Below are 25,241 nucleotides of genomic sequence, written 5' to 3' on the forward strand. Positions count from 1 at the left end.
TTTGTATTGTCAATATAAATCTTTTTTTTTTTTTAATCTACAGGTGGAGAATTTGGTACTGAAAAACTTATAAAGCAGTAAAATGTAGGATGTTTTGAGGTTGCTGTCGGGGTGGGGCTCTGTATCTTTCGGGTTAGATCTCCATCTGTATAATAAAGCTCATTTTACACTTTTCAATAAAAGCATTTCCTGATTTCCAAACAAGGTCATTGGTAAAGTTAATCTGTGTTCTGCAAGTACACTAATGGTCTTGTGCCTCATCACTAGTCACAATAGTTACAATAATTAGACCATTAAAAAGAACCAATGGAACTGACTGACTCCATAGCTCCTGTAGCAAAAAGATAACATTAAGATTATAGAGCAACACTCATACTAAAACCCCTGCAGTATCTTTCACATGCATAATGAGCTTAAGAATGGTGTGGTTTATGGAAAAGGGTGTGCTAAAGGGGATTAGTTTTAATCACTGTTTTGAGTCCTTAAAACAGTCAGGTTTCAGGATTTAAAGTTCAGAGAATGAAATGCAGTGTTTTAAAAAGAACTGCTTCCAAGACAGAAGATTCTGCAGACCATTGGTCCTTGTGACTGGGGCTAAACTGCACACATTGAGAAAAAGCATTTCATTAAATCAGTTCATAACATAGTCTAAGTAGCAGTAGTGGTGTGAATTATGAGGGTGGAGAAAAACACTTCTGTTTGGTTAATATAGCTTTGGTCTAAAATTTGTTGTATTTGTAAGACTGTTCTTCCTTTATACACATTAAAATGCAAAAAATAGTACAATTAATATATTGTTATAAAATACCACATTTGGGAAAAGGACTATGAACACTAAAAGCTTAAACTTGCTTACATTAAAAAGTAAGTACATTTTAAAATGAATTGTGAAAAATGTGAATAAACATAAGAGAAAGACACAGACCTGTTTCATAGGTATATCATTCAATTCCATAAATACAGACATCACATTCCTAAGGCCTCACACTCATTTTAGATAAAGTGGTAATTGTCCTCTTATCTCTATTGCTCTTATATGTGCATTCTGTTATCCCTATTGCTGTTCTAATTTTTGCTATATATAATCTTTTCCAGTATAAATTATAAACATCACAGGCACTTGAGCGATACACCTGATACTGATAATAGATGTCATTATATTTCAATTAAACATAGACAGTAATACATATTTTATACAGATGAAAAAATAATTATCTAACTGTGAGACAGCTACCGCTACAAAGTAAGCATCAGAACCTATAAAAACACTGTAACAGTGATGATGTCATTCCAGCACATACACCAGTATTTGGAAATGTGGTAGACATTTAGAAAACAATCATACTAAATGGGGTAAATGGGGGTAAACTCAACTTATAATGACGTTTTTTCATTGATATATGAAAGTAAATAATTTAATCTATTGTTCCTCATTGTGTCAAGACATACTTTTTTTTTTTTTTTTTTTTTAGCACAGCAGACAGTTGCATGTTGTGCACTGAGGTGGTTTAGTATTATGTGCGCTAGAAGGCATGCATGAATTATACAGAATCATGTTCTACTGGAATCCCTTAGAAACATTTTTTAAAAAACTGTTTATTCTAGCAGTGCAGCTAAGCTGAGAAATACTGAAAACTGCATGAGAGGACAATGGAAGATATGCTAAAATGGGTGTTCTGTCTTGGATATCTACAGCCCTACAAGGTTTGTTTCCAGTCTCATACTGGATATCTCATACACCTGATCCAGTTAATCAAGGCCTTCAGCAGCATCTGAACAGTTGATCCAGGAGTGCTGGAGCTGAACTCTGCATGATAGATCTCTAGGACAGAGATGGGCTCCTGTACTCAAAAATAACTGTCAGATTTCTTCAGTTTTACTGTCTAGATCAGTTCTAGAAGAACCCCTACCAGACCACATTTTTAGTCTTTTCCTATATCAAGATTCTTGAGTCTAGAAAACTGAGTTTGACAAAAATAATTTGATTAACTTAGAGGATACTCACCCAGTTCTTTTACTTTGCAAAAAATAAATCACAAATATGACACAATTTTATGCTTAATAGCTGAATATTATTCATGAAACATACCGCAAATACAATTAAATTATTTTAATTAATGGCATTATTTTTTCCAGACTAAGCAGATGAAAAAATATAGAATCATCATCCAAAAATGGCTTTAGTGGCCTGAATTCTGTGATTCATGAACTTCACTTATGAAAAACAATATTCAACATCAAGCTGGTTCCAACTTTCTCGAATAGCAGTTGACAGATCAGCTTTGCAGATGGAGACAGATGGAGCCATATCATGGACCAATTTTTTAAATTTCCACCATAAATTTTCAATCAGATTGAGCTCCAGACTTTTTGCTGGCCATATCATTCAGTTGGTATGTATTTTGTGAAGGAAAGCAAGAAGCATCATCATCCTGAAAAATGACTTCATTAACACCAAACTTTCTATCAATGGAATAAGAATACCATCCAAGATTTTAATGCCAGGTCCTTTACCTGACATGCAGCACCATATCATAAATGAGTGGGGAAATTTAGTTGTTTTCTTCAGCCATCTAAATGTGTTTCATTAGAACGGCACCGAACAAACATTCCATCATCATCTTCTTGGCGGGATCAGATTTATGATTCTTCATTAAATATCACTTTATCCAATCATTCACATTCCATGATTGCTTGTCTTTAGTCCACTGGAACCTTGTTTTCTTCTGTTTAGGTGTTAGTGCTGGTGTTCTTCTGTTTAGGTGTTAGTGCTGGTGTTCTTCTATTAAGGCAATGGTACCATTGTTCTTTGGCTTTTCATTCAGCATATTTCTGTCAAAAATATTGACAAAAACATTCATTTTTCATTTGTTTTGTTGCATATTTTCTATTTTCAAGGCATATTGCTTTGAGTGTTCTCTCCTGGTGTTTTGACGCCTTCCTTTGTTTACCCATATGTTTTTCTTTTATAAACCTCTTATTTTGTTTGTACTTACACCAAAATACAACCAATATCTTACGCCACACTCCATATTGGATTTCCTTCTTGCAGGAGTTATTATTTTTTCCATTCTTTCAATTAACTCGCTTGTTGGGGCCATGTTTTCGTTCAATTAGCCAAGTGCAACACCTCATTAAGATCTGTAAGCACTCCCTTTTTAACTGCAGACTAATCTGCATTACTACACTTGTGTGGGTATTTGTTTTAGAGATGCAAATTATAAGGTGATTCTGTAATATTTTCCTCAACATTGTCATTCCATACTTTTCCCTTTATTTAATTCAGAAAAAAAAATGCCATTAATTAAAATAGTTTTTATTTGTTTGAGTTATGTTTCATGAAGCCAGAATGTTCAGCTATTAAACAAAAAAATCATATCTGTGATTTATTTGCTACAAAGTAAAAAAGATGCATGTGGTGATTCCATCATTTTTGCCAGGGGTTTTACCATCCTGGTTTTAAGTGCTGGTGTTTTAACTGGGACACAGCAAAAAGGTGAACTGCTAAAGGTCCAAGAGGACACAGAACTTAGTGAGTGCTTAGTGAGTACTTCCTATGAATTATTGCACATACTAAACAACAACCTTTAGTGCAGTGTTTCTCAGCTCAGTCCTCATGGCCTATCAGTTGGTTTCTAATGTGTTGGGAACTTGGGATAGAAAAAAAACTAGTGCAGTGCTTCTCAACCCAGTCAGAGGGGCCCCGAGAAATGGGTTGAGGAGCATGGCACTAGTGCAGGGTTTTAAAAAATATACTCGGCCTGAGCTCAAATTTTTGCAGAACAAAATACTGTTTAAACTAGTGGTAGCTTCCTTATCCCCCACCCTTCCAGTCTCAAAGTAAACACCATTACCATGTCAGCAAAGTCAAGTTAACACACACTCTAAACATATTTCTGCCAATTTACATCTAGTTAGATAACTGCATCTTAAAAACGAATACATCTATGTGCTGGTCCAAGTTAGCAAAATACTGCATGTATTTTCAGAGCTGCCTAGTCTATAATTACGGTCACAAAAAATACATTGTGAGGGCGCTAGCAAAAGAACTAGCTAACGTGAAAATAGAAAATAGAAATTCTGCCTGCGGAACATCAGTTACATGAAAATACAGCCACATAAAAAAGATACATATAATGACCTCCTGAGATCTGGACTAAGGATTGAATGATTTTTTTTTCTGAATATAATTACTAGCACTTAATATTCTTTAAATTAAGCAACATCTTTGAACAGAAAATAGTTTATGAAAAAGTGGACTCCTTATATGGTAGCAGGTTCACTTTGATATAACAGAATAAACTGCTATCCTCATAGGAAAGTATCCCTTATTCTGAACCCTTTACTGACCAAAGACATTACTTTGTGTGATGGGCCCCTTGTAATAATAGTGAGGTTCTCACAAGGATAACTGCCTTTCTGAATTCACAGTTGAAACAGTCACTGAGCTGATATATAAGGCACTGCAAAATACTGTACAATTATTTGGCACTGAAAATGGAAAACTGAAGAAGGAAATATCCCTCTCTCTCCTTCCTTCTCCCTCTGTCTCTCCCATTCTTCCCCCCTCCCTCTCTCCCTCACTTTCTCTTTCTTTCTTTCTTTCTCTCTCTCTCTCTCTCTCTCTCTCTCTCACATACAATGCACACAGATAAGTGGAGTAAAACAAATAGACTAACAGTGTTATTGAGATATAAATAAAGTATCCTCACATTCTCTGAATGAATGGCTGTTGCATGATTGTTACTAATTTTACATATTTAATGTAGTACATACAACACACATTGCTTGGTTTTTTATGTTAATAAATCCTTTTCTTGGATAGCAGTGGAGCCAAAAGGCACAGAAAAGCTCGAAACATTTCAGTCAGTATAGACTTTAGAATTTTCAACCAAATGTTTCACACTTAGAGAAAGTTCTAGAAATTAAAATCTGTAAAGATATTCCAAATCAAGATGTCATATCCATTTTATGCCCTGGTTTATTTAACTAGCTGGCCACTTTGTCACCACATTTGATTCTTAAGTAAAGGGAGTGTGGAAAATCGGTAGTACCTGGACCTTGAAGAGCTGAAACCCTGCATTCTATGACATAACAACAATGATTACAGCATTGAGGACCAGGTTTTAGATTTATGGGCCAGAGTCGATAACCATCTTAGAACACTGAGTCTGGATGTCTATACCTTGTCTGTACAGCGCTGATTATGATGTGTGTTTCAGGAAAAAAATATTCTGGCTAACTTGGCTCAGGTGAGAATGTTTCAGGTGTGTCATGGTCCCCAGGCTGTGAAGATGTTTGTGTTTCTGCAGGCAGTTTGAGCTGGAGTGTGGCCCAGGTCTTACTGCACTCGCCGGCAGTAGTAGCCCAGGACCTTACACTTCTCACACAAGTGCTGCGGGTGCTCCTTACTCTGGTCAGACACATCCAGGCCATCAGGCTTCTCCAGGGGGCGCTAGAGAAACAGAGGATGGATCCATTACAATAACATTTTCTTCATGTAGTAGCCAGAAACGTTTTTTTAAAAATGGTAAAAAATCGTTTGAATGTACCAAGATACCTGATATCTGCTCATGGAATATAAAAACAATTAAACTGTGTCCTTATAAGTGAATCCTAGATAAAGGCAAATCCTTGAGAAATGAAGACTGAGTAGCACAGTTCAAGATCATGCTTTTAGGTTGTGCCTGCAAAGGGATGGTGAGGCTGCAGGTTTTCATTCAAGCATGAATGAAGTGGAATCAGGCGTGCTCTTGCTTGTCATACTGGGCCTTTGCAGATAAGATTGGACCAAGCATAAAATGAGGCAACTAGAGGCAAAACAAGGTGCAGTGGTGCTTGGTTACTTAGTTTATAACATTTATTATTCACGTTAATATTAAAGCATTTCATAAAACAGATCAAAATACACCCAGGTAATAATCTGTAATAATCACCCAGCAATGTGATTAGCTGCCATTGTATTTTCTGCTTTTCAGAAGATCATGGCATTTTTGTTTCTGTCTGTGGCAGGGCAGGGTTCTATTGGACAGAGTTCAGACAACAGGACACGGCTGTCTACAGGAAACACATAACATTTTCCTTAACCGCAGGCAACCATTCAAGGTTACACATATTTCCAAAAGACACATCTCTCTCCTTGCAGGGGGTACAGGCGAATAGAGGATCATTCCCATTCAGATGACTTAATCTGACAAATGTAAAAGTTTGTTTTCAAGAACAAAACCTGTGGTCCCCCCCAAAAAAAGACTTATTCAGCATCTAACTTATTTGCTTATGGTTCTGCACCTAGCGTGACTCTGGTTTCAGTCTTAAAGTCTGCTGTGTTATATCAACTGGCTTGCGTCACGTACGGCTCTGGGCAGCATCTGCTTAAAGTTAAATTAATGAAAAAAGAAACGGAAAGGGTACTGAAGCTACATACGATCTGAGATGTTTTCTCTTTGGCTTTGTTCACTTTTTGAAGAGGGTCATGTGGTAAACTGTTCATGCTGTGCCTTCCAAAACTATCCAAAACAATGTTCCGGTTCTGTAAGCAGTCTCAGGAGACTCGCATTCTCTCCGTCAGGGTTAGCTTCTGTAATCTGTACCAGCATTCTCTGTGTCACACAGCTTTCTTACTAAGGCTTTGTTGTGGAAATATTTTTGCTGATTGTTACTCCCTTGCGATTGAATGAACAATGGACAGGAGGAGCCTGCTCATAAATCATCAATCTTGCAGTAAAAAACGTGATAAATATTTGTCTTTCACTCTTATTTTAAATCCTCCACACAGACTCAGTGCTGCGTGTACACACAGATTTCTGCGTCTCAAACATAGTTCTCCTTTTCTATGCTGCAGATCATTGCTCAGGTGTGTGTGATACAAGACCGTGTTGTGCCTACCTGTTTATGTGGGTAGACGTTAATGTGGCATTTGATGCACTCCTGCCCCATGTTGGCCCACGAGTTGCCGCTCATCCACTTCCTCTTGCACTTGGGGCATTTGTACTCCCCAAAACAGCGCTTCTTGCCCTGGTAAGGTGTCAGACCTTCGCCTTTTGGCCGGGCCTGGAAACACAGCACACAGCTCTGAGATCAGAGGCTGGAACAGTGCACAGCAATGAAAACACAAGTTAGGAAAGCTTACAACAGTCAGGGCTGCTTTCAGGGCTTCATGAACATGGGCTTTCAAAGAAGAAAGCAAAGTGTGCAATCTAAAACGTATAAATTGAAGGTGACTTTACCATACTTTTAACAGACTTAAGGTTAGAACAGTAACTTACAGAGAGTTACTGTAGGGCCAACTCAAGGCTTAACCAGCTTTACACAATAGCGTCTTGCACAATCTATCCCATAACGTTGATATAAAAAGATAAACATTGACTTCACGAGGATCAGCAATGATGAGCATGTATGCCTCTGATGAGCATGTATATTAGTGATGATGTAATGTGTTCACATACATTTCAGCTTGTATATATGTCAAAATATCTTACCATCTGAAGCTATAATAACCTTAATAATTTTTTTAATTATTGGAATTTATATAGTACTTTTCAAGAGCCCAAAGATGCTTACAATTGAAAATACAGGGTACATAGAACATCAGAAGAAAACACAATCAACATAATACAGGAGTAGACAACATTAAATAGGACATGAAAAGAGCACAGTGGAAAGTCAGAAATAGATTAGGCTTGAGATCGGTCGAAGGCCGGGGAAACATTTATGTTTTTTTCTTTGGATTTCAATATGGAGAGAGAATTACATTGGCGGACATGTGAGGGGAGAGAGTTCCAAGGGTGTGGAGCAAAGAAATTTGTACAGAAGAAGATGAGACAGATAAGAAGTGCAAGATTGTTGAGAGCTTTGCATGTGAGCAGAAGGATTTTGAAATGTATGTAATATTTAACAGTGAAGATTTTGGAGTGTAATGGTTATAATGTGCTGATGTGACCAGGTGTGAGTCAGAATATGAGCAGCAGAGGTCTGGACTATCTGAAACTTGTAAAGGGAAGAAGAGCTAATGCTGTCTGGAGAGAGTAATAATAGTCCAGGTGGCTAGAGATTAAAGCATGAATCGCAGATTCAGCAACTGACTGAGAAAGGCATGGTAGGATTTTAGCAATATTAAACAGTTGATAAAAGAAATACAACACAACAGTAATGTGCATTGAATGAGAGATGTATCAAGATCAACATCCAGATTCACATCAGGGGTAAAGGGACAGAACTACATCATCAATGGCAAGAGAACAAGGACCAGTTTTATTGAAGGTTAATTACGAGTCAATAATCATGAGCTCAGTCTTGTTGCTACTTAATTTAAGAAGATGTGGGCTATTCAGAATTTAATTTCTGAAAGGTATGTTTCTAAATGACTACGTGGTTGATGTTTAATTGATTCAGTCCTGAGATAGATCTGGATGTCATCCACATAGCAACGGAAATCCAGTTTGAAACATATGTTATGTCTGAGAGGAACTATCTAGATAAGAAACGAGAGTGGCCCCAGAACTGAGCCTTGTAGAACCCATTGTGTGACAACAAACAAACACCCTTTCTTTGCTGAGAGGTCTGCTGAGAAGTTACTTTGCCATTTTTTATGCTGTTGCATTCACATAACGTTGGATTAAGAAAAGGGTTAAACACTACACAGAGCTTTGAGAAATACTGCACCCTTGGCACACTGAGAAATACTGAACTGATGGCTGCAAGAAACTGTGGTGTTTGTGTATTTTGTAGCATCACTGAAGTTTTCAGTTTGTTCATTTATTGCTGTGTCACTAAACCCGCCAGTTTTTTTTTTTTTTTTTGGTGTTTAAATGGTATCTACTGGTATTTAAATTAAAGTCAAGAAGTTTATTTGTGTTACATATTTGAACTGGTGAAACTATACATATCTTTCTATTTTTTTCCCCATTGTTTCTTCATCTTTTAGTTTTCATGGTGCTCATTACAGTGCTTGTCGCAATGCTCATCAAGGAATTAACGATATTTTAAGTCCAACAAGCTCAAGAAATCTAAGCAACCATTTAAAAAACTCTCTGCACCCTTTTCTTTGAGGCGAACAGCTGCTACATTGGAGTTGATTAGCAATGGCTCTTTCAAGGAGTCCTTTTTACAGGAATGAAAGTTTAGAAATTGGTTATTAAAGTCAGATGAGTTTTTATTTTAATAACTAGTTAGATTGATATTTTCTGTCATAGATAGGGTATAGTGGTAACTGCAGAAATCATATAGTCCGAAGGAACTTGGCCATGAAGCAGCAACTGATTAACAAGAGCTGTGAGATGAAGGACCAGGGCAGGGAGACAAGCTTTAGTTAAGTACATTGGGAGGGAATCAAGAGAGCAGGCTGTAGTTTTAGAAGTCGTAATGCTATCAGCAATGAAAGAAGATTCAACAAAAGCAGAAAACAAAAAGAGGGCAAGTTGCTGGATAAAGGATGAATAGTCAGGGAGGTAAAGGAAGTGACATTTTTAGTTGTAGAGATCAATGAGGTTTAGAAATTTTATTTTCAAGTAAGCATGGGAAAGAATGACAGAGTTCAGAATAAGCATCTATAGTACATTCAGTGGGTTTAAATAGTTTGGTCATTGTTGAAAATAGATGGTGGGGTGTGCATTAGCACTGTTAATAAGGGTGGAATCAACTTAGCAGTGTCTAGGACACCTTTGGTGGCAGATACATGCTGCTTATAGTTCTCAGCTTGGATAGAGACTTTTCTTATAGAGTCATTCCAGTCAATGACTAATCTATTTAATAGTATATATTTCAGTAGTGTAGTAGGGATAGGCAGTAATGAAGGAGACAATTTTAGTTTTCATGGGGGCTAAGTGAATAAAAACCCTTACACAAATTGTATTACATACACACACTCCCAGGTTTGTTCAGAGTCTAAAATTTACACGGTTTGTTTGAGGGAAGTGAAATGTTATGTAATCTAACCTCAACACACTTTCATAATGTTGTGAACAATCAGTAGTGTATGAAAAATTAGGTTTGTGACATCAGACTGTAATACAGTTTTCTTACCACATACTGTTTAAAGTTTCTAAACAAGGTCTATACAAAACTGTAAGGAAGATGTATGTAGTGCTTTAGAGCTCCTCATGTGCCTGTGCATATGTCTGTGTCTATGTGTGTAAAGCAGGTTACCTAGTCCAGCACTGTGGGACACTTGGTCCAACAGCCAAAGAGTGAAATCAGAACAGACAGGCAGTACGTGACAAAAGCCGAGCCTGTGTCTGGTGTGCTCCAGCACCCAGACTAAACAGTGCCCAGATAAATGCTTTTAAACTCCAAACAGAATATGAGGACAAAAGGACATGAGAAAAAAGTGCTCATGCATATTTTTTCTCCAAGTAATTACAGGGTTATGGTGTTTATTTATCATATTACTATTTCATATAAGAATCATCTCCTATTTGTCACACATAGACTATTGCAAAAGGTTAGGAAGTAAGAAAAAACAGCTGAGAAATATTTGTCAGAATAAACCAACAATTTATTAATACATTTGTGTATATTTTGTATTTTATACAGGCCTATTGCATATTTTGCATATTTCAAGATGTCATTCTTGTTATTAAAAGTGGGTTTTCCCTAAATAAGTACTTGTAAAAAAGTAATGTAAGAAATGTAAAAAGGTATTATTAAAAAGCACCCATGGAAACAGATGTTGTACCAAATCTGGTTTATACACCTGATTACTGGACATCACAGAAAAAAAGTCAGTATTACAAGATAAAAAAGAGAATTTCTGTTTAGTTTTTACCAACCAACAAAGAAAACATGCTCAGTATGAGTATTCTGCAGAAGCTTAATGTCATCAACCTTTTGATGAGTGTTGTACAAATTTTCATCAGGTTATGAAGAGCAAAATCCTACACTCTAAAAAGTGTCACACACTTTTGGAAAAGGATTAGTCTGAAATATGACAAGGAATGTTTTGTATGATGTGGAACACTTGCTTTGAGGTTCCACCACCCCCTTTCTCATGTGGAGTTAGCTGGAGTTTTCTCAGATGACAACCAAAATTATAACACATGTACAGTGACACACTAAGATACATTATATGGACAAAAGTATTGGAACATCTACAAATTACACCTACAGAAGATTTTCTGTCATCCCATTCTAAATCCATAGACATTAATATGGGGTTGCCCCCTCACTTTACAGCTATAATAGCTTTCACTGTTCTGGGAAGGATTTCTACAAGATTTTGGAGTGTATCTTTGGGAATTGTTGCCCATCCATCCAGAAAAACATTTGTGAAGTCAGGACCTGGCTCGCATTCTCCATTCTATTTCATCCCAAAGGTGTTCGATGGTGTTCAGGTCAGGGATCTGTGCAAGCCAGTCAAGTTGTTCCATAGCAAACACTCCCAACTATGTCTTTCTGGACCTTGCTTTGTGCACTGGGGCATAGTCATGCTGGAACAGAAAAGGGCCTTACCCAAACTGTTCCCAGAAAGTTGGAAACATGTAACTGTCCAAATGTCTTGGTATGTTGAAGCATTAAGATTTCCCTTCACTGCAACTTAGGGGCCTAGGCCAATCCCTGAAAAACAACCATATAGAATAATCCCTCCTCCACCAAATTTTACAGTTGATTCAATGCAGTCAGGCAGGTAACATAATCCTGGTATTCACTAAACCCAGACTTGTCCAACAGATAAAGAAGTGTGATTCATCACTTCACAGAACATGTTTCCACTGCTTCAGAGTCCAGTGGCGGTGTGCTTAACACCACTCCATCCGATGCTTTGCATTGTGCTTGGTGATGTAAGGCTTGCAGGCAGGTGCTCGGTCATTGTATCCCATGCCATGAAGCTCCTGGTGCACAGTTTTTGTGTTGATGTTTAGACAGAGGAGGTTTGGAACTCTGTAGTTACTGAGTTAACAGAGCGTTGACGACTTTCTCATGCTATGTGCCTCAGCACTCAGCAACTATACTTTACATGCTCTGGCAGTTTGTGGTTGAGTTGCTGTGGTTCTTAAACACTTGACCATAAAGAGGGAAGAAATTTAATGAACTGACTTGCAGAAATAGTGACATTCCTATGACAGACTATGTGACCTTGATTTTATACATCTGTGGTAATGGGACTGAATGAAACACCTGAATTCAATGATTAAGAGGTGTGTTCCAATAGTTTTGTCCATATAGGTACAGCGTTGCACAGCTACCCTCAACTTTAATTCCAAATGGGTTAAGCTACTGGTAGAACTGCAGCCGCACTCCTATTCCTACTCCCTACATGCCTTTACTGCTCAGTCCAGACACTGCTTACAGCCTGTAGTTGCAGCCAGTGACCAGAATGATGTACTGTGGGCGAATGCAGCTGTGTGATCCATCACTGTCTTAGAAGTGGCACCACGTCACTTGATCTTATCACATCCTAGTTATCAGTTACTGCCTCCCTTCCTGTATTGATTTCCCACACGTTTGTTAAAGACACTCATGCATGCACACACACACACACACACACACACACACACACACACACACACACATACGTGCGCACACACAGGCACAGAACATTGATTCTAGTGGCAGACTGCAAACTGCAGTGAAGGACAGAACACTAATTCTTTCCATTGTTGCTCATGATAAAGTCCCACACACTCATAGAGCAAGAGAGAAAATATTAACTTTCACTAAAATTGTTCAATATAACTACAGATATTTCTCTCCAAACTGTGTTAGTACTCTTTTCTGATAAAATGCTAATTAGAAGCAGGTGACAGCAGTTCCCAGGTTATTAGATTTCATTAAATCCATTTTGCCTGATGATGTGATTTCCCAGGTTCTGTGCCCCACTGGTTTAGCCACAAAGCAGCACCAGCAATGGCCATTTTAGCTAAAGCTATGGTTTGATAATTACTGTTAACAGGATTTTACTTAGAACAGCCTTGTTCTCCCAGAATTCCATACTGACGGGCTTTCACGTTCCTGTGCTATGCAATGAGTGGCTGTCTCTATCATCTGGAACTCATCAGCGTAAACAATGGAGTGGAACACCCCTATTCCACACACACATGCGCATCTCTGGGGGGCAAAGAAAGGGGAGATAGGCAGGAGTGTGTTCTCCTCCATGCTCACTAAGCCAGATCCCTTTCCCCTGCTGTGTTTGGCTTGGCTTAGTCACAGGAGTGCAGCTGTTTCACAGGGGAGCACACACACATATACAGGCACACACAGATATAGTGATAAATACACACACATGTACAGATATGCAGGGCACACGTAACACTACCATATTTCAGTTCCTGTGGTTTGGAACAGCTTGAACCGTAATCATTTTATCGTTCATGTCATCATGAGTTCTGCAATGAAGTCTACTAGAGTTCACCCAAACATGCTTACTTACAGCAGTCTCGATAGGAGAAGGCTCACGATGTGGGTGTCGGAGTAAAAAAAGTGAGGAGACGGAGGAGTGAAGAATAGAACAGATGAAGGAAAGAGAAAAAGAAAGCCAAATAGTGGAACAGAGAGTGAGAGGAAGGTTAGTTCAGGTGAAAGTGGTCCATTTGTAATGTGTGGCTACAGCAGGCCTGATTGGCTTACTCCAGCCTCACAATTCCAATTCCCTGGAATTCTGGAAGACAAACTGATAGGTGACAAAAATTGCCATCAAAAATGACAACTAGCATAGCAGCCATTATTTCCACAAATCTGTCACATGTCATTACTGTCTCTTTAAAGATCTAGATCCTCACTGAACATACACCTGCATATTTGCAACATTTAAACACATACTAATCCTAAACTCCTAAATACTAAACATTAAACATATCCCTACTGAAACATACACTCATATATCCAAAAAACACACACATACACTAAGCATCTTTTCATGAATGGCAGCAATAATGGACAGATTGACAGAAACTTTCTTGACCACACATACACTCACACACAAACTCTCACTGTTGCACACAGGTTTCTCTTTGTTTATCATGCTCTGTGTTCTCACATGGGGAAAGTCAGCACCAAATTAATTTCTTATGTTTTCACATTATGTCTGCTCACAAGGCCTTTCAGGTCAGGTCAGGTCATATCCGGCCGGATGGAAACGCTCTGGAACAGGGCTTGGTTTCTCTACTATCACCATGCACATCTACAACTAATGGAACAGGGAGAAAAATCACTTGATCAAAACCTTGCTGAGGTAATAGCCAGTGTTTTAGGCCACTAATGAAAGCTATGGTACACTGAAAGACTACATTTCAAATCCAGTAAATAACCAAAGGGTATGACACATCAGTAAATTTCAGTCCAAGTCCATAGAGAACTGTGCAAAAGCACAGCAGGCCATGTGTCACCACACCTCTTTACAGCTCAAACACACCTGTTTGAAGCTCTAGACAGAGACGGACACAGAGACGGTTCAATGCTACAAGCCAATCAGAACATGTCTGCATGACCTCAGAAGAATCAGGTCTGGAGAGCAGGTCTACATGACAATTCTGATGACACTCACTGCCTATTATTACCCTGTTTCATATTCAGGTTACAAGTGTCCCCAGACTGACACTTCACCTATAAATAGAGTTTATAGAAAATGTACTTGTGTGAGACTTATTGAGACTTATCTGAGACATGTACTTAATTCCCTCTCAAATTGAACTGAACTGAAAACTGGCCCTAAGTTATCAAAAGCAAGGGAATGGCTGGGGTGGTAAGTGTGTGAGTGTACCAGTGGGCAGTGGGGTTTGTAGCACAGCAGCTGCTGGGGCCTGAGTAATGTGCTGTCAATCACCCTCGACTCTTGTTTGTAATTCCACATCTTCCCATGGAGAGTGCAGGATTGCTATGGCCTTAAACTGCCCAGTGTAAAGCACAGGCCGTTTACACTGCTCGAAACACAGATGTGTGCAATAAACATCCTAATTGCAAACACATAGAGCACTGCTTTTGAATGAGAAGAGGTTATGAGAATGTTGTACTTATTTTGCTGTTTCAGTACTAAATTAAACCGAACAAACATGCAACTTTAATTACTGCTCCAGCTGTAGGTAATTGCTATCACCTATAAAACAAAGCTGCCTTTGCTGTTACCAGATCAGCTCATGACATACTGCATTATGTAATTACACTGCTATCCCACAGACTTTTCAGTACCTGTGTTCTGTTCTTTTGGAGAACACTGCTCTGCTATGGGGTCTCCCAGGTGATTACTGCTTAATTTCTGTTTCTTTAATACAATTTTGCACTGCATGATTTAACGTCTTTTCCTGCTTAAATACACCCTGTCCCATACTTGTATATTCCAGAGATGGATTTAGGAAACCCTGGGTCAGGTCTGAATAAAGTGAGCATGGAATAAACTCAGACCTGGACAAACAACCTGCAACCTGGAGCTGTTAAATAGCTGGTTGGTGCATGGGTCATTGTTCTTAGCAGTAGTAGTGAGGGTACAGGCTTTAGCATTTAGTGTTTACCATTGGCTAGCTCAGGTCTGGCTATGCAACAGTGTTAAGCTTTGCTCTGAGAGATGGAAGCAGCTGGTCTGGCAAACATAAACACCAACATATTTGGACACACAATCTCAAATGTCCCTCACACCACAGCAGGCAGAGATCCTCAGGGGACCAGATCCTGCTGGGACTGAGGGGGGATTACACTGTATATCACACTGTTACAGCAGCTCCTGTGTCATTTGAACACAGCCTTGAGTCTGTTAAAAGCTTCGGTTGGTAATGTGGGCAGCTGCGTGTGTTGAAACATTTGTCTTGTAGCTCTTCAGCATTGAGCAGTACAAGACAGCAGGGACAAGTCTAAACACCACGAGCGCATGGGGCCTGGATCGGTTAAAAAATACAAATTGGCATCCCAATTCGGCACCTGCTTCGAGTGTTCATGCCATTTCGTGAAACAGAGAATGTGCAAATATATGAAGATTTTTTTCCTTTTTCGTTTAACATTTCATCGGATAAAATAGAAAAAATGTATGATGGTACCTAGGAAATTTGAGAGTGGTGTCAGCAAAAGAAAAACGCAGCAAGAGAAGCAATCACAATACATAACACTCCTCAATTAACCATTTCGTAAAACTTTTTTTTTACAGTGTGCGTTACAATGTGGTCAATCAACTATAATTTTTAGCATACGTTAGGCTATAGTCTTGTTTAGATTGCGTGCCTGTTCTTTTTATTTCCCTGATGCTTCGCGATTAGCGTATTATGCATTGTTTTACATTGGAAAATAAACTCTTCATTTAACAGCGGCTTCAATTTTTTCATAGCCTAGGATCACAAAATTGTTTCATCCAGTCCTACTGCAGTGATCAGGAATAACATTAATGTAGCTGCAGCTGCATTTTTGATTTGTCGGTTTAACAGTTGCATAGTTTATCTTAAAGTAACGTCTTTTTTTTTTTTTTTTACTGACTGCATGTTAGTAAAGTATTCAGCAACACTTTAACTGCTAACACATGTTAAACAAAACTGCCATGAAATCCCGTTACATAATGAGCCGTTGACATGTGTTACATAAGCAAGTGATGTCACTTCAAAGTGACAACTGTAAACAAAAAGCATCGCGTTTTATCGCTCCGTCAATCTGGCGTTCATTTCCCAGAGGGGAGGAGCGCTACGACGTAAGAGAAGCTATCGAGGTCGAACAAATAATAAAGGTGTTATGTCTACTGATTACATTACAATTCGTCACATCCAACAAGCTCGTAACAGCAGATTAGCTGTTTGGCGCACACAATAAATTAACACTTATTGTTAATGAAGGCCAGGTGAGATGGCCGGTCGAGTCAAGGACGTGACTAATCTTCTTTGATATTGGTCTACCGAATCTTTTGCGTAAGTTTATTTTGGTGTTTCCTTTTTTCCTTACATGTTTTGGTGGCTTGTTTCTCCTGATAATCAAAACTTGCCCAAACACCTCATGTTGTAGTGTTAAGTTCCCCAGGACAGCAACAGCAGCAAGGTGAAACTGGCTTGTTGCCATCATGTGTGCCATCATTGAGTGCTCTTGACATTATGGTGTCTTTCAAAAGAATGCTTGTCAGGACAAAACTACCAGGGCTTGGATGACCACTGTACTTGCAACTTTAATTTTGGCTAGGGTTAATGTGTTGCCTGTCTTCTGTATGACATGACTACATTTTACAGCTACTTGTTATGTATTTAGATGCTCATGGTGACCTGCCCCAGCTCAAACTACAGCTCCTGGATGAGGAAGGTGGCAATTCAGCTTCTGAACCTTCTGTAGTGATGAAGGGAGAAATTAAGGGTGCTTGAAGGTAACACGTAACCACTGGAGTGCCCCAGTCTGTTCTGGAGAACCTGCATAATTCAGTCTCATCCCTCCCCCACTACTTGTGTAGCTAACTACTCATAACTCATGTGGGTGTAACCAATTTGTGCCTCCAGGATTTTTAAAGGGTTCATCAAGGAGTGTTCTGCATTCAGGTGGTGTGAGTCTAAGGGATGGCGTTCTCTGCAGCTCTTGCCCTGTGCTGTGGACTTGCAGACCCATATGACAATTCAGATGATCACAGGCTTCAGCAATTGAGTCTACCCTGCAAATAGTTTCAGAACAAGTGTTCTCAAACTACTGATCAACTTGCTTTCTTTTCCCAGAGACAAGTTTGCCCGGACTGGTCTGGATCTTTAAAAGCAGTATTTTAAATTCCTGATTTGTACGAATGTAGGCTTCATGTAATCTTCACTTAAATGTGCCAAAACCCAAATTCATTTACTATTAATTCAGCTTGTTTTGAAGCGAATAAAATGAATTGAATTATTCCATGGGAAACCTGAGTTGAGGCCTGCAAAATGATGTGTATATAATCATGATAATTAGTTTCAGAAGTTATCAAGAAATTGTTGCTTGGCAAAAAATGCTAGGCTACAGTCCTATTCAGATTGTTTGCCCAGTTTTAGGCCTGCTAGGCTGTTGCAGTATAAGGCAATAAGCATATTATGCTGTTGCCTTTTATATTGTGTACATAATACATTTCAAGGGGACCCAGTTTTCATAGCCTAGGAAACAACAAAAGGGTTGCTGGTGTTAGGGCTCCACACTATGGAAAAAGTATGGCTGGTACCCCTCCATGTAACAACTGCAATATGTTTTGGAGATACTTTAAAAGCATAGGGGTGAGCCTTGCAACATGACTAAAATATTTACATTTGTCATCACACAAATACCTTGATTCAATTTTTTAAAAAACCCACACCGTATTCATTATGAGTATGGGCGGTTGGCCATGATGCAGTGTGCAATATCAATACTGCAAATGTTACAGTAGTTAAAAATGCATTGGGTAGGATGGCAAATAAGAAGCCAGGTCTGACTGCTGCAATACCACAGCCTTTCTTGACAACACACCCAATCAAATGTAAAGCAAGACAGTTCAACCATGCACTGTATGAGTAACCTCAGACATCACAGCCCAGTCACCATGCTGTTTTCCAGGTCATCCTGACTAGAATTTAAACAGGAACTCAACATGGGAGGTGGGAAGCTCTGTGTCACCTAATACAATATTTTCTCCCAGTTCCATCCCTCCATCCTCACGTTTTCCTCTTGCCCTTTTTTTTTTTCTTTTTGCAGGAAGTGCCCCAGGGCAGCTCTCTCCACTGGAGCAGTGTATGAGCCGAAGAATGTGTTGTAGAGCTGGATGCTGTCTGCCTTCAAGCGTGCAGACTACCGCACAGGGTAAAAGGTAAGTGGAGGCTGACTCAGCACTGACTGATGAAGACCTAATCAAGCTTGGCTGGTTCCCATGATGATGAAATGGGTTTGAAGACTTATTTTTCTCTAAAGCATATTGTTTCCATTGCTTCAAAAGTGTCGGTCACTGCACAGTTTAAAAATCTCAGTATTTCTTGTGCTTAAACATAAGGTCTTTATGCCTTTTTCAATAAGAGGGAGAGATTACCAAATGGTCATGTTTGGTAGAAAAGCATTACATAACACTTGTCCTCACTAGTAAAGGACAGAGCTGCTTTAAATCCCCATGCCCAAACATTCTAACGGCAACATGGTGATGTCACAGAGGGCAGATGGATCAAATGGGTTTCAGGCCTCGGATGGGTTGTTGTCCCACGGTAGAGACATCTGTTGTTGTAATCACACCTACGTACACACACACACACTGAACACCTGACTAAAAGTAACCTCACACACAGATTTACAGCATGCACTTTAAAAAGTGGATCTCTGACTTTCTCTGCACCAAGAATCAGAAGGTTCATATCATGTGGAAGCTGATTGCTGTTGTTACTGATGACAAATAAATACTAAAAGTGCCTTAAGTCCGCTGATGTGTAAATGCCTCTTAGTTCTTCTGTAAGGACCACACCTCATCCAGGATTACCGGCAGCAGTCCAGAGGACCACCAGAAAAGTGCGGTGGCTGCTGTGGAGGTCCTGAGCCATGCCAACCGGGTCCTGCAGGGATTTGGGTGTTGCAGGAGTGGGGTTTGGTACAACAATCATCTTCCCTGGCTCTACCACTGGCAGTTTAGTACAACCACTGCAGCACTTGAGAAAGCTGAGAATGGAACAGACTTTCAGTACTGATCGAGAATGTCAAGAATTCCCCTCTCCCCCTCATATATGCACAGAGCCAGAGCAGACCTCCTCTCCTGCTCTTTCTGGGGCTTTGCTGTTTTACTGGTTTGTAAAGTGTTGGAGTGTTATTGTGGGACTACCCAAGAAAGAGGATTTTAGCCTATATATATATATATATACACACACACCCTCTGAGTTGTTACTTTCACATTAATCCAGTTGGACTGAGCTTGAATGTGCTTCTCAGCGTCATACACCAAAATATACCATCAGACTAACACCACTGGACTTTCCAATACCATCACACTCTCAAACGCCATCTGACCTTTCACCACAATCTGGCTCTCCAATACCATCAGACTCTCCATACCACCAAACACCTAAATTTTAAACCATGTGGGATTTCAATCTCTGCTACACCCACTCCAAACTTGGAGAACTTCACAAGGCAAGGTTCTTCAATCAGCTGCAGAACTGAATACAATAGAATAATTTTATCACTAACTCATTTTTATCTAGATACGGTGCTTCTGTTTATGTTGTCGAGACTGTCAAAACTATTCCTAAATATACTTATATGCAGACAGCAGTTTACTCAATATTATGATGCCTGTCTCTCTCATGCAGCTTTCCTTCTCTTTGTGAGGTGCTCCAGGTGCTGATTCTGCTTTGGCCGGTTCAGGCTCCTGTCAAACACCAATTACTAACACTGCTCTCACTCTTGTGTTTCATTTAATTAGCTTCTAATCCCAAACAGCTCTCTGGTCTGTGAAGGTGATGAGCATGGCTGTAGCTAGCCAGCAAAGACCGACACACTTCCTTCTTTCCTTAAGCCCCTCCCTGCTGCTCTGCTGCTACTAGAATCCGTGAGATATCTCCATAACATTCGCTGATGAGCGAGTGGAGTTAGTGCATAGTGCTGGCTACTGAGAAGGAATGCTGCTGCTTAGTATGTATGAGGCTGAAACAAGCTATGTGGCAAGGCTAGATGTGTCAAAAACTCAAACAACAGTTTGGCCTGTATTTGCAACAGATCAGAGAAAAATTTATGTCATATGTCATCAGTCATGATAGACAGTTAGAAGTTAGGAGGAGCATTTAGCTGAGTTCAGGTAAGTTTACTTAAGGAGAGATGGGGTTTACCTGAGGACAATCCTTTATGTAATGACCCTTGTTGAAGCACAGGTGGCACAGGTAATTGGGTGGTGGTCTCTTGCTGAGTTTGCGGGGTTCAGAGTTCACTGATAGGTCACAGAAGTGATCTGTCAGGGAGCTGAGGCTGTCCACGATGTTAGTGATGGACCCACAGGGGGAGGAGTCTTTATATAGACCTCTACCCAGCATCTAGACAGAGACAGAGACACGAGCAAACACATTTAGAGGAGCGTGGACCATTCTTGAGACAAAGACGGGGATGGGGGTGGACACAAAGTGAGGCTGATGAGTGGGTATATTATAATTGTTTTCTATTCCATGTTACATTTAGAAGATGGTGCATGCTCAGATATACAATCTGTACCAAGTCTGGATTCTCCATTATCAAGGAAATATGCTTCAGATGTCTGGACAGAGACCATCTGTATGGATTAAGGTATTTTGCAGCTGTTCTGAGCTGGGACCCACTGGCCTAGAGTAAATTACTTCTCATGTGATTGGAGCCAGTCAACCGGAGTTTATGACAAAACAATTCTTTGTTTGTTTGTGTGTGCACGGTTTTGCTGTTGACAGCGTTTTGCATACTTTGTACAGTACCATCTCTATGGTACTCTTTATAGCATTTCCAGCATACAGCAGTCATCTTTATAATGTAAGATAAAGAGAGGGAGATTGGATGGGTGTGTGTGTGTGTGAGAAATTATATTTGCATCTAAGAGTATATCTCTTGCATGTGGGTGAGTGTATGTGCATGCATGTGGGTGTGTGTGTGTGCATGCTGTATGGAAGGCTGTCAGTAGGCCTCTGTCTCATCTGACGTGGGCTGGTTTTTCACTCTGCTCCACTGCTGTCTTTATTACCAGATCTGAGCAGATCTCTGAAAGAGAGGGAAGTGGTTCTTTTCCTCAGGAAGACAGAACTGCTTTGTCACATGCTGTCCCCTCTGTGACTGAGAGGACACAATCTGTGCCATTGTGTGAGAGGAGACAGGCACCGAAGTGTAGCCTGCACCCATAAATACACTCACACACTCCTAGGGCAACACCAGAAAAAAGGCTCCCCACAGCTGGACCTACTGCAGGAAAGTGCAGAGACATGTCCTCCACAGAAAACACAGAGCTCGTCATGGCATGGACAAATGCTGTGCCAGAAATTAAATCCGTAAATCAACCAATAAATCACTAACCAAAAGCCTTAGGATTAATTTCATTGCTAACTTGTAAATGCTCTAAAATGCTCTTGTAAATGCTCAGAATCTAGAACACTCCTGCAACTTCTGTAAGTGAGTGAGGGAAGAATGTCACAAACAGAGAGAGAGAGCGAGAGAGAATGGGAAAGAAAACACTTGTTAAGCAGAGAAAGAAAACTCACTTTTTAAACTGTGTGCAGTGTGCCAAGGAGAGCTTTTAGGATTTTGGGAAGAGAACCTAACCTGCAACCACTCACACACAAAACAGGCTCTGTGAGTTTTTGTTTTTTTTTTTAACCCATCAGGACTTTTGGGGAGTCCATTATAGAACTGTCATTTAGTTTCTCTTGGGTTCATAGCAGTACTCCTTAAACCATGTTTGTTTGAGTCATAATAAACTGATGGCTAGTAGCACCATCCCTGAACCTCTATGGAAGTAAGTAGAGTCTGTGAGGAAAAGTACACAGTATTGGGGGTTTCCAATATGATGTGCTATAATTATTATTATTATTATTATTATTATTATTATTATTATTATTATTATTAGCAGTAGTAGTATAGTCACTGTGATAAACTGCATCACAGTCCTCTCTTTTCTGTATAGAGATTGGAAATTATCAACACCTCTGCATGTTTCCTAAACAAAGCAGTTAAACAAATTACAGAAACCTTTCAAACAACAATTAGTGGTTCTGCATAATGAGACTAAAACTTCACTGCAAAGACTTTTTAAAGATGCAGAGAAATATCTTTTTGTACCACTCTTTCCATATACCAAAGATATTCAAGTCATTCTACACATTGTTAATCCAGTGGACCTCTTTTTTGTTTTGCTTTTTCACAGAGCATTTTGAGCTGTGGTCCGTTTGGCTTTTATCAGTGTAGTCTTAGAGCAGATGTGAGCTGCCTCCTGTAATGTAAGATTTAGTGTGCAGACAGTGAACCACTCTGGCAGCTCTAACATCATAAACCTTATCATCTTAGACCGGGACCATCATTGAAAACACACTCACATACCAAGAACACCTCCCTAAGAAGCCATCATGTCAACCATTAATCCAAATTTAAAGCATGAAAGTACACTTATTTTCTTAATTGTTTCTTTCTCCAGGTCCCAATGAGAGAACATTTTTTTCTTATAGATGAGTGTCTAGGTTTTCTGTTTGCCATTTAAAATAAACTGCAATTAAATTACTTTGTAACATTAAAATGTTCAATTTTGTACTGAACTTATTGATTAGTCTATAGCCAACACTCTTACATATTGTAAAAGAATACGTAGGCCGAAAGTTAAATTATTCTTAAAATACTTACATAATCTTGTATCTTTAATATGAGAAATTACTACTGATCACAATTAGTAGTGGAACCGACAATTTGATGTCCACTGAAACAACAAATCACTATAGTAGATTCTCTGGACAAGAGCATCTGCTAAATGCTGTAAATGCAAATGACGAAAACAAGACTTAATATTCCATTGGCTTTATTTGATATAAACCGGCAAGTTTCACTAAACCTTATTTCAGAAAAAATGTTGACATGACCCACACATTTGGGTCTGATGAAACGACAGCAAACTTTCAAGGAGATTCAGAGTTTCTTCCAGATTCTGTATTTTACTGGACAATGTCCAGTAGATAATTGCACAGACTCTGTTTGAGACATCCATCTACAGTGGCACAATAACTAAAATGTAAACTTCTAAATAAAACTGTACTGGATCAGGGTTAGATTGAGGCCCGGCGCACTTGCCTCAAGCTCTAAGCCTGTTATAGAAACGTCATGGCACACAATAATTACAGCACCCTGCAATGAGGCAGTGGAACAGATGGTAAGAGTTCCACAACACGGAGTGCAAGGGTGCTGCACTGAGCCCCATGGAGCAGGGGCTCTCAACTCAAGTCCTGGGGTTCTTTCATCCCATTTGACTCTATCCATCAGCTCATTACCAAGATCAAGAGCTGGAGCAGGTGTGTTGTGGCAAGGAAAACCACAGGAGGGCAGGTGGACCTGTCACTGGAGTTAAGAAGACTGGAGTTAGAATAAAGAACTTGTGGAAGACTACAGGACGCTGTTGGACTGAGTGAGAACGGCAGGTCTGGGTGCTCCGGGGGGCTGTGGCATGGTCATATCTACCTCTACCACCATTCATGGTGACCTTGGACAAGAGTCATAATGACTCATTGGGCCCACAGTGATGAGGAAAGAAGGGAAGATGCACAGGAGACAGCAGCATGAATACAGACACATCAGCGAGTTCAGTTTTACCAGAAGCATCCCACACAGTTTAAGCACAGAACATATTGCAAAAATGAGAAAACATTACCAGAGATGGGAAGGACCATCACACATGCACACCAACTCATGCACGCACGCTTGCGCGCGCGCACACACGCACAAAAAAACCAAACACAAAATCTGAATCATAATATTAATTATTATGCGATTATTAATGTAATTTTGGAAAAGACAAATTCATTTCAGAATGTTAAAGCTTACATAAAAATAAAGTGTTATATATATTAAATATTGTATTTAAATATAAATAAGAGATTAAACTTCAGGACCAACAAGCTGATATGAGCTAACAAAGCCGTATTTTTAACATTTACCCCACGTCTTTTCTAAGACGTTAAAAAACAAACACACGTCCCGAAACCCACTCACCTCGCCGCTCTGCAGTCGCATGAAGCTGTTCAGATAGCTGGAGCCGAGTGAAGAATCCAACTCTTCATCGCCAGGCTTCCTGGACTTTAGATCCGTGTAAGGTGAGTTAGATTCGGGTCTGAATGCCTCGAATGCATTGGCCGGAGAATCTTGTAGAGAGAGATAGACCCAGTTTAGTAGTTGTGCTGGCTGATAGCCGGATGCCGAGGAGTCTATAGCGGGCATCACACTCATCCTTGCAGGATTCCGAGGTTCCACAGCTCCGCCGTTCGCGCACAAGGTGTTCTCACATCCATACGGATGAAGACAGGGCTCTAGAAACAAGCTGACTGTCTTTTCATCCGCTCCAATATTGCATTTGGCTCCGCCAGGGATCCCAGTACGATGCGTTGGATTACTTAAAACACATTGTTGCAGAATGACAGTGCAGGAAAGTTCATGCCATTCCGACGCTGGCGCACTCCGCGCACGGATGGAGTAGAAAGTAAGTGCTTGCCGGCGAAAACTGTGCGTCACAGGCACCGGGCGAATAAGCACACATCGTCGTTCATCGATATCATGAAGTGAGTGATTGCTTTGAGCATTTCCGAATCTGCAGATAAGGCAAATTTTTCTGACTAACGGATTATCACCAAGTCTACCTTAGATCCTCCATATTATAAAAATAAAATGATCTGAATATATGAAGATAAAAAGTT

General features: G+C 39.7%; 1 protein-coding gene across 2 annotated transcripts; it reads right to left on the bottom strand.

Moving 5' to 3' along the window:
- Nucleotides 1-25,039, bottom strand: LOC113589030 (zinc finger CCHC domain-containing protein 24-like). 2 transcript variants are annotated; one of them, XM_081698250.1, is made up of 4 exons: nt 24,544-25,039; nt 20,673-20,873; nt 6,886-7,084; nt 1-5,455 (listed from the first exon to the last, which is right to left on the bottom strand). In XM_081698250.1, the coding sequence occupies exons 1-3, from the start codon at nt 24,775-24,777 to the stop codon at nt 6,905-6,907; spliced, it is 615 nt and encodes a 204-aa protein (XP_081554376.1). In that variant the 5' UTR covers nt 24,778-25,039; the 3' UTR covers nt 1-5,455; nt 6,886-6,904. The 2 variants fall into 2 exon arrangements, with proteins under 2 accessions (XP_081554376.1, XP_026884278.1); XM_027028477.3 differs by having other exon boundaries at nt 6,886-7,050; nt 24,544-25,035.
- Between the last annotated feature and the right edge of the window lie 202 nt (nt 25,040-25,241).

The sequence above is a fragment of the Electrophorus electricus genome, chromosome 15 (genome assembly GCF_041902795.1).
Source record: "Electrophorus electricus isolate QZ-2024a chromosome 15, ASM4190279v1, whole genome shotgun sequence".
Taxonomy (NCBI): Eukaryota; Metazoa; Chordata; class Actinopteri; order Gymnotiformes; family Gymnotidae; genus Electrophorus; species Electrophorus electricus.